The sequence below is a fragment of the Platalea leucorodia genome (assembly GCF_965183815.1).
Source record: "Platalea leucorodia genome assembly, chromosome: 6".
NCBI lineage: Eukaryota > Metazoa > Chordata > Aves > Pelecaniformes > Threskiornithidae > Platalea > Platalea leucorodia.
Window position 1 is genome coordinate 6,974,196 of NC_138828.1, and position 10,314 is coordinate 6,984,509.

At 41.6% G+C, this 10,314-nt stretch overlaps 1 protein-coding gene across 2 annotated transcripts; it reads left to right on the forward strand.

Moving 5' to 3' along the window:
• The first annotated feature begins 3,429 nt into the window (after positions 1-3,429).
• EXOSC9 (exosome component 9) lies at positions 3,430-8,877 on the forward strand. 2 transcript variants are annotated; one of them, XM_082315522.1, is made up of 12 exons: positions 3,430-3,514; positions 3,682-3,776; positions 4,372-4,491; positions 4,604-4,706; positions 5,157-5,294; positions 5,762-5,844; positions 6,174-6,306; positions 6,750-6,838; positions 7,038-7,184; positions 7,557-7,747; positions 8,074-8,152; positions 8,691-8,877. In XM_082315522.1, the coding sequence occupies exons 1-12, from the start codon at positions 3,449-3,451 to the stop codon at positions 8,770-8,772; spliced, it is 1,326 nt and encodes a 441-aa protein (XP_082171648.1). In that variant the 5' UTR covers positions 3,430-3,448; the 3' UTR covers positions 8,773-8,877. The 2 variants fall into 2 exon arrangements, with proteins under 2 accessions (XP_082171648.1, XP_082171649.1); XM_082315523.1 differs by lacking the exons at positions 3,430-3,514; positions 3,682-3,776 and adding an exon at positions 4,148-4,294.
• Positions 8,878-10,314: the final 1,437 nt, after the last annotated feature.

The following is a 10,314-nucleotide window of genomic DNA, read 5'->3' on the forward strand; positions in this document are numbered from 1 at the left end:
ACCATCAACTTCTCTGTGTACTAATCCTCAACAGGACCAGCATCAGAAGCAAAAATCCACCGTACCCGCCTCCCCAGCAAGTAAAGGTATAAGCAGCACTTCCGGAAATGTTTCTGACAGAACATAGATTAGTGCAAGAAAACCTAACGCAAATGACTGACAACGCTGTTGAATGTTCTTTGCAAATATTATTTCATCGAAGCGGTTATAAAACTTCTGCAATTGCTGCGATTTGCTAAGCAACAATACTGCAACTCCTCACCAGCCCAAACACTCAGTCGCTCACTTCTGTCGAGAGGAGTGACACCAAAGGGCGCGTTGCCCCCAGCCTGACAGATCGAGGCACATGACAGTTCACCGAGAGAGCCGGGACAGGAATTTTTCCCACTCTAGCCCCAAGCACAAATCTCAGCATATGCCCAAGTTGACATTTTTGTAATTGACGGAGAGTAACATTAGAAGGCTCCTACAGACAATACAAATCCTTCCAAGGTTGTTGACAGTAACTGAAGAGTTTCATCAAAAATTGTTTTACTTTCAAATGAAAATGACTGCCATGTTTCACAAAACTAGCTTTCATTTTGACTGCTCTATTGAGCAACCACTTAGAGTAAAAATTCCACTGTCTATATAGCTTGCGTATTTTAGCGTTTTTTAACCTATACAAATGATTTGTTGAGTAATACATCTATTTCCAGATTTCAATTCTCTTTCTCAAGGGGCAGGCAATAGAAACCTTTTTTGAAGAGTATCAAAAGTGATCTTAAGTATTACCATTCTCTTGCAAAGTCTGCAAATGAAAACATAACAAAACCATGCTAGTGAATGAGAACCAAGTAAAATGGATTAATTTATCATTACCAAGTGTCGTGGTTTAACCCCACGTCTCACTGTAAGCCGACAAAACAGCACAGTAAGGCACTACATCCCACCACCTTTCATACGAAATGTTCCAACAAAGACATTTTCTCCTGCCTGTAAGCTGTGAGCTTTCCAAACCGAATCAAGATTCTGCAATTCAAACGGGGATTGCTCCATGCTGCATATCATCACCACTAATAATCTGGCTGCCTGCCAGATCAGGTGTCTAGTGAAATCTAGGCAACCTCAATGATTTTGTGGGTTTAGTGATGACCCTTTAATCTGAATTTAGAAACAAACAGCAGCAAGGAAATCATCTAGTTCATTTCTATTCAGCCACTTGAGCTGTGCATGCCAGATAAAATACTTAATACTGCTCCTGCCACTAACATCAGTACCTTTGAATACACACAGGACTCAGATTTTGAGGAACGAGATACCTCATTTAAATAAAGCACAACAACTTTGCAGCATTGAGCTAACAGCTTAAATTCCTCATGGGAGACTTGAACCATTCCAATATCTGCTGAAAAGGCAGCATAGCAGGACCATATTTACCAAGCAAATTCTGTTCATTGAGACGTAAAAAGATTTCAGATCTCTTTTTATATTATAAAATGATGGAAATATTTCACAATCCTGCTTTCTACAAATACTATGACTTACAACATGGACGAACATGGGCTCCTAATAAGTACACGGACAAATATAAAAAATGAGAGCACAAAAAAAGATGTAAGACAAAGTATTCCAAGTGGTAGTTTATGGCTATAGCTTGGGTTTACTTGAATATGCAAACAAAAATACTTCTTCAGTGCAACGGAATTGTCTGAAATTTGTAGTGAGTTTCTGTGAAAGCAACATAAAGACCTCAGTACAACCAATGAAATGTATCGGTGTGACAGGAAAGGATTTACGGTAACATACTGGGCAAAAAGTTTAAATTAGACATTCAAAATGCAAAGCTTACGGATACATCCCACTTCTTTCAGAAGTCTGCCTTTTTTGTTATTCAACTTACGTGTTTGCCAAAATAGTTCCACAAGTGTTTCCCAAGCTTTATTTTACATGTTATATCTGTCTGCCAATAATAAATGAAACAACTCAAAATATACTTGTTTTCTGTGATTTAAAAACACTGTTTAACAGTTTACCCAACTGCACATAACTCAGAAATTAGCTCTGCGATTAAAAATAGCGCTTAGAAAATAATTTCCTTCTTATCAAATCTTAAGTAATTGCAAGTCATTAGTACCTAACCTTTACTTTTCATGTAAAAAAGCCTCAGCAAGCAAAGCACAGCAGGACTTAGGGCTACTAATACAGAGCAAACTTGGTCCTAATGGAAGCATTTTTTCTCAGTAATTGCAAAGCAGCCAGAATTTAACCCCAAGCTTTCACTAATGAATATCATCACTGAATTTAAACATAAAAAAGCAAAAACAGACAGAATTTCTACCTAAAGACTGCCAGTTAAACTCCAAGGAAAATACCCAACGAACCATATAGCTGCAATGAGAGAGAACCTTATGCCAAACATTATCATATTCGTGGCTAGAGAAAAAGTTGCAAATGTTACATCATTTGTTCCTTATTTTTGCTCCAGATGTAGTGCCATTTGGGAAAACTATTTGCTTATTTTTGTCCCTACAGAAAGAAGTTCTTTTTGTAATCTCATCAATATTCTTTCACACTGAGTATCTGTGATTATATTAATTTAAAAATTCCTGATCTGAAAATACAAAACCCAGCACGGAAAAATCAGACCGCACTTGTCCTCACTCGCACAAACCTGAAGTTTCTGAAACGTGACTCACTTCTTAGTTTGCACTAGAACTTCAGTGGGTTGACAAGGTTTAAAAAGACAGTATAAATGAGATATTTCCACAATTTTGTGTGAGAAAAGTCAGAGTGTCTGGGGTTTAACATTGGTGGGAAGATATAGTAACCCATTTTCTCGTTTCAACTCAAACTAAGCATAAAAGCCACTTAAAGGCCTCGAGTTTTTACTTACAGGCAACGCTTCAGAACAACAGGAAAGGATGTTCTTCTGACAAATTTGAAGCTTTTGCTGCATTTTTGCCTGCAGCACTAACCGCCCCGCTCGCGCTGCTAGCCTGGCTGTTTTCTAGGGCCTGCAGGAGCATGCACCTCTTGAAGACCGGACACTACAGCAGCGTTAACCACTCGCAATGCCTGGGACACCTTTTTTTTTTTTTAATTCCAGGCGGTTTCCCCGACGACCGGCACTGTAGCACAAACCCACATGGCCTCCGTCCCCTCAGCCGCTGAAGAGGCGCGGCGACCCGCCGCGGGCCGGCTGCTGCAACAGCCCCGTCCCAGGACCTCCGCGCCGCGGCTGAAGCCGCACCGGCGGTAAAGCAGGCCCGTGTGCCCATCATTTATCGGGCTGTACCGGAGGGCGGCGGCGGGCTGCCCCGGGAGGCACCCGCCCCTCACGGCCGGGCGGGCGGCGGTGCCCGCCCTGAGAGGAACGGCCCGCGAGGCGGGGCCGGCGGCGGGAAGGCGGCGCCTGCGCGCTGGCGCCCACCAGCCCCCGCGCGCGCGCCGTCCCGCAGCCTCCGCCATGAAGGCGACGCCGCTTTCCAACTGCGAGCGGCGCTTCCTCCTGCGCGCCATCGAGGAGAGGAAGGTGCGGCCCCGGCCTCCCCGTCGCCATCCCCTTCCCCGTCCCCTTCCCCGTCCCCTTCCCCGCCCCGGGAAGCGGGGGGATAGCGCGGCTCTGTAGGCCAGAGCCGTCCCCCCCCGCCCGCCCGGCGATGGCGCGTTAACCCGCCGTGCGTGTCTCTGGCCCCGCAGCGCCTGGACGGGCGGCAGTGCTATGACTACCGCAACGTCCGCGTCTCCTTCGGCGCCGACTACGGCTGCTGCATCGTGGAGCTGGGGAAGACCAGGTGGGTGCGGGCGGAGCGGCGGTGGCGGCCGGCGGAGAGGCTCTCGGGCGGCGCGGGCCCGCTCGCCTGCAAGCCCGCCCAGCTGGCAGTAAGCGGATTTTAAGGACTGAAGCCTAAAAGTGGTAGCGATTCAAGGGTCGGACCCTCGGGGGGGAGCGGGAGGGGAAGGGATGGGGCTTCCGTGTTGGTTGTGGATTACAAGTGATTCATGAAACGCAAAACGATTATAAATTTTCATCCCTTTCTTCACTGATTACGTGTTGCATTCTTCCACAAATCAAACGGCCCTTTTTTGTATGTGGAAAAGTGGAATATATGCTCTTACCTAAACATCTAGTTCTAGATTCTCATCTGTTTGAGCCTTATTTTTAATTCTAAAAGACAGGAGAATGTTATAACTTCTACATCTCATTCTCTCAATTGTTGACCACGGTTTAAATATGTATGACAGGCATTGAATGAGAAACTGTCAGGAGTGAGAAACGCAAACTAAAAGCCTAAACGCATGCTTTTTCAAAGTACGTATTTTGTTTCTAGTGGTAGGAGCTTTTTTCCTACTAAATTCCATGACTTAGTGGTTTCTTTACCTTTGCAGGGTTCTTGCACAAGTCTCGTGTGAACTCGTTCCCCCCAAGCCAAATCGGCCTACAGAAGGTATACTTTTCTTTAATCTTGAGCTCTCACCCATGGCTGCACCTGGTTTTGAGCCTGGCAGGTATGTAGCTTTCTTAAAAAGACGAAACAAGGATGACATAAAAGCTGTTGGTTTGATACCTGTAAGTATATAGCATAATCACATTCAGTTTCGGTTAATTTTGTTTTAACAGGCAATCTGAGTTACTGGTGAAACTGAACAGACTAATAGAACGATGCCTGAGAAATTCCAAATGTATAGATACTGAATCTCTCTGTGTTGTTGCTGGGGAAAAGGTACGAAAAACTAGTGATTTCAAGTGGTTTTAAACTAAAGGGTACATATAGTCTGTTTCTAAGGTCATCTCTGGCTTGTTTTGGAAATTAGAAGTTCTGATTTTAGGTTAATATAAGGATCCACACATCTGACTTTACAGGTATTTTTAATGTACATATCTACATAGGCTTTCTGAAGTAGTTGGGACGCTGCACACTCGAATATTTCTTTGCAGAATAAAGTTTAAATTGTACTTAATAGTTATGTGTTTTGTCATAATTAACCAGGGCTTAAATCTAGGACACTGGCTATCTTGGAATATATTGAGATCTTTCATCGTCTGAAGCAAAGACCTGAAGAATATATGCTGGTTCTTTTTATGGTTCAAAAAAAGAAATTGTTTTGAAAAACAATAAATTCTGTAGAATCACGCCACAAATTACCAAGCAGTTTTGTATGCTTTTTCTCAGGTTTGGCAAATTCGTCTGGACCTGCACCTGTTAAATCATGATGGTAACATTATCGATGCTGCTAGCATAGCAGGAATTGTAGCGCTCTGTCATTTTCGCAGACCAGACGTGTCTGTGCAAGGAGAGGAAGTAACTGTGGTAAGTTCTGCCAGATCATAGTAAGCGTTGTGGCATCACAGGTGGCTGTTTCTTTCTGTCTAAAAGGCAGAATTACATGTTTGCGTAAGCAGATAAACTCCAAGATGCTTGAGTTTTAGGATAGATGTGTTGCTATTCAAAATGTGAAAGGTTAGTAAGGAAGCCTGCTGAATACAAAATTTTATCAACCTCAGTTTATGGGAATATTAATTGTAAAAGTATTCAACGGTATTTCGACCAAATCAAGCGTAAGGCTGATGAATGTGCTGTATTTACCTCTGTGGGTAGTAAACAGTAAGAATTGCACAAGAGTAGTAAAGAGAATTTTTCTAACATTTAGATGACTAAGCATTTGTTAGACTTTTTTTCTTTGTTTTTTAGTTCCTTAAATACCTTTGTACTGTACATAATTTTAAAATTAAATGTGCTTCATAAATAATTGTCTTCTGGGCCAATTCTTTTCAAAGTACACTCCTGAGGAACGTGATCCTGTCCCCTTGAGTATCCACCACATGCCTATTTGTGTCAGTTTTGCCTTCTTCCAGCAAGGGTAAGGTTTTTAAGTGTTTTGACAGAAACAGCTTATTGTTAGTTCTGCAGAATTGATTTTAAAGATAGAAGAGTCCTAAAAATATTTATATTGACAGGCCTGTTTCTTAAAAAAATTTATCTGAAGTGAGATGCCATGGGGAGATATTTATGTGTTCTGCACAGTGTGACTAATGAGCAGCTTCCCACAGATGACGTAGAAAAACTTTCTGGGGGGGAGTATACCCATAATTACTAACACGTAAACCAATACCTTTGTTTAATTGTTTTAAGGGTAGTAACTCACCTCAAACCTTTACCGTTGGCTTATATTTAAAAACTTGATTCTAGGACCTATTTATTGGTGGATCCAAGTGAGCGCGAGGAATGCGTAATGGATGGCCTCCTCGTAATTGCCATGAATAAACATCGTGAAATTTGTACCATCCAGTCCAGTGGGGGGATTATGCTAGTCAAAGATCAGGTGAGTCTTTGCCTTGACCAGTCTTTCTCCTGTGTATAAACTAGTTCCTGTGCTGTAATCTTGATCTTGAAATATCCTTGACATTTGGAAGCTAAGAAATCAATTACCTGCCTGATTCAATTGGAAAATATTACTTATTTTTAGTGCTAGCACAAGAGCGTAGTACTGTGTATCATGCTGAAGAGACGTAGAAAAGGCATATTGTTTGGTCAGATACCCATCTTTTTTTTTTTTTTTTTCTCTGTGATTTGGCTGAGGGAGTCTGTAAATAAATTCAGGCTGTTGCATTAACCTTTTGCATCAACCTGCAGTGTGTCTAGACCCTCCTACTAAGATGCTGTATTTCATTTTAAGAGTTTGTGACTCTGGTGGTGTTCTACAGTTTTAGTTAAAAACGTTTTGCTTTCACGATTGTAAACTGTTGTTGTATGTATAACAAACAGGTTCTGAGATGCAGTAAAATAACAGCTGTTAAGGTTGCAGAAATAACAGAACTAATTCAGAAAGCCTTGGAGAATGACCAGAAAGTTAGGTGAGTGGTTTGGGAAGGAAGGGAAATGGGTATTTTTAAGAAACATACTAAAAAGTAATGTCAGCCTGTAGCTTGAACAGGGAATTGTTTTCACTTGTGTTTGTTTTAAATAGCAAGTATTTGTATATTTGAACTTGAAAAGAGAAAGCATTTTTAAGTGTGAAACATCCTGAAATAATGGCTGTCACTGAATAACTAGGAAAGAAGGTGGGAAGTTCGGCTTTGCAGAATCTATACCAAATCAAAAGATCACTGCCTTCAAAATGGAAAGTGCTGCTGTTGATACTAAGAACGTGGAAGAACAAGCAGAAGAAATCATCACTAAAGCTGACCCTCCTTCAGAAGTGTATCTTTTCTGTTGTGTTATTCAGGGGAAAACCAGGCTTCCCATCCCCTGCCTTAGCACTTGTAGAAGCTAAACACACGTCCTCGATTCCTCGCAGCTTAGGTAGCCTTATAGCCTTTGGATGAAACGTCAACATCACCTTGGGCTTGGTTCTAACTGCTTTTAGGTAACTTAATTCCTAGCATAAAGTGTAAAACTGAGGTCTGAAGTGACGGATTGTTACAGGAACTGGAGAAGTAGTACTCTCTCTCAGCTCCCCTTTACGGATGTTCTCCCCAGGGGAGAAAAGATACAGCTTAAAAAACAACCGGTTTTCTCTCAGAATACAAAGAGTTTCCCAGCAAACACCGACGTTTTTCTTAACTACTTCAGTTTTGCCAAACCAATACTGCATACTCCCGGGACAGCCCAAATCGGGGAAGGAATAGAGAACTCCTGGGGAGACCTTGAAGAATCTGAGAGGGAAGAGGCAGCGGAAGAGGAAGGTGAAAGTGAGGCTACTGCTTTTGAATGTCAGAAAATGGAAACTGAGGATACAAGTACAATGAGGGAAATTAAGAAGGGTAAGTATTTATTTATTTTGATATAAGATATGCTTATTATGTCACGTTATTAACAGTCTAGAATTAAAACCTGAAAGAGGTCCTTAGCAAGAAAGAAGAACCGTCGTAGCCGCCTTCCGTTTGAGTTACACCCATTTGCTACTTTCACTTCACCTGCTCACTTCTGTTTTCTTCAAAAGAAAACCTGATTTCTGTAGTGTAAGAGGGCTCCAAGTTAAGCACTAGCCACTCTGTTTCTTTAAAAATGCAGTGGTTATTAGTTACAGCAGTTGTTTGTACGTAGCTGATCGCCAGTTTGTGGGTTTGTGGTTTGTTTGGTTTTTTAGATGAACCTATTGTACTGTCTGACAGTGAAGAGGAAGAAGTTGTCATTCTGGAACCACAGGAGCTACCAAGGAAAACAAGGTAACCATCATGTGAAATTAGGAGGGGAAGGGAGTTTGCGAGGAGTATTTTGGGAAGCTCAGGATTTTTGGCAAGGTTGGGAAAGGTCTCAATTGATGAAGGGGACTACATAGATAGCCGAGAGCGAGGAAGTTTACATCTAGGCCAGCGTGCTCCTGTCCTAGGAGGCCGGTCATCCTGGCTGACCTGCAGCTGTCTGAAATGGTTATAGGTATTATTTGAGTGATCTTAATGATTCCCAAGGGAGTGAAAGCATAAAAGTGGATTTGAATCAGCTGCTCCTTGGAGATGCTGCAGAGATTCTACATGCTACCCTACAGCTAATCTTAAGTTTTATCCCCAAGAAGTGGGATTTATTGCTGCATCCCTGCACTAGCCATGGAAAACCTCGTTGTCGTGTGTAGCACACTTTCTAGAAACTAAGTTTGAACTTTGCACCGAGCATGGTGGATGGTTGCCCTGTTACGGATGATCAGCCTGTGTTCTTTTGAAATAAAACTATTCGGTACACTTCTTTGATACAAATGTTTTCTCACAGAACACAGACCAACCCGAAACAAGAAACTACAAGTAAGAAAGCATTTAACAAAAGGAGAAAAAAGAAGAGAGCTGCTCATTAAAGCCATCATCCCTCCTTCAGAAATGCTGTATAATACATAATTTGGTCTATCATTACTGAACTTATTTTTGTAGATAATTTTGCTTCCTCCTACCCCGTATCTGGTCCTGCTTTTATGTATATTTTATAAAACTATTGCTTTAAATAAAAAAATTTTGCATGTAAGTGACATTCCATGGTTAGCATCCAGCTGCAGCAGCAAACTCACTAAGTTCAACTTGAACTGACTCAAGTTACACAACTTCAATTGGAGAGGCAAGATATGTAGTTTCCTTAATGAAACAGCTTCTGCCATTACCGAAGCGAGCTGGGTATAGTCAAGAGTTCAGGTGGTAAAAGAAATTATGGCTCAAGTTTAATGCCAGCAAAAGCTTCTTTTAATTAAGGTAGCTATTAGCACGCCTTGGAATGTTCTTCATGGGGAGAGGGTGTGCTGTGAATAAGACCTTGCCCACGTCACTCTGCATTTTACCTTTCACTGACTCAGCCTTGTATAAAAACAAAGAGAAATGCACGTACTTGACAAAATAGCACAGAACTTCTGCAAAACTTTCATAGAGAAGCAACTCGTACTTCAGCAATGGAGTTTCTTAAAAAGTTTAATTAAATATTACATGCAACAGACAGGAATGCTTCTTGAACTATATTCAAAGAATTATGCTCTGAATTTAGAATGGGGCAAAGCGAAGAGACAAGGAAGTTTCCAAAACATCTGACCTAGCCGCTTTCTTCAAAAACCAAGTCAAATTGGAAACATGCACATATTTACAAGAGTAACGTAGGACTATTTTACATGCGACCTTAGTATTTCATGAAATATGAACAGGAGAGAAGTTACTGTTGCAGATATTACATTCCCCAAATCAGGTTTTGAATTTAATGTTTAAAAAAAAAAAATAAAATTGCTCCCAGCCAAGCAAAGCTTTAATCAAGTTGTGCTTTCAGAAAGGGACAAATACTGAAAGCCGCATTCCTCCAGGAGCTAAACCAGCACGTTTTCTTAGTGTCAGGTCTTCCAACCCAAAGTCACTGTCGGGAGTACAAGAATGAGTGAAGATGCAGTTTCTTCTTAGTTCCGCAGTACCACGCAACCTTAAAACTTCTTCAGGAAAAAGAATGGTGTTCTTTGCACTGCTGTTTCTCTCTTCTTCACACGTAACATCTCGCACCCTGCATTCCTTACAGGCTTTATGTTGAAAGGACTAGGAGAAGATAAACTAGAGAGGCAAAACAGTAGTACAGTACAACCCAGGATATTTTGTTCAAAGATTAGTAGCAAGAGCTGGAATTGTCCCATATTAACTTCAGAAAATGAGAAGATGGAAAAAGATGGTATTTATTGCAGCAGCCAGAGCTGCCAGTGAGGAAGGAGGAGCGTAGTCACACTGGGCAGAGATGCCAGCCCGTGACTGAAGCTTTTTTTTTTTAGGCTGTAGAGGAAGTCTCATCAGTATGTTGAAAGTAAAGCTCAGGCAGCAAGGGAGAATTTTTCTCTGTGCTATGGGAACAGTAACAGAACAACTTCTCTTGAAAACAGAGCAAG

What these genes read in the sequence shown, in the direction of transcription:
- EXOSC9 (XM_082315522.1), top strand. Translation starts at nt 3,449, where the DNA reads ATGAAGGCGACGCCGCTTTCCAACTGCGAGCGGCGCTTCCTCCTGCGC. An exon ending in CCTGGTTTTGAGCCTGGCAG is followed by an intron (nt 4,492 to 4,603) that starts GTATGTAGCTTT and finishes TTGTTTTAACAG; the next exon opens with GCAATCTGAGTTACTGGTGA. An exon ending in AATGAGGGAAATTAAGAAGG is followed by an intron (nt 7,748 to 8,073) that starts GTAAGTATTTAT and finishes TTGGTTTTTTAG; the next exon opens with ATGAACCTATTGTACTGTCT.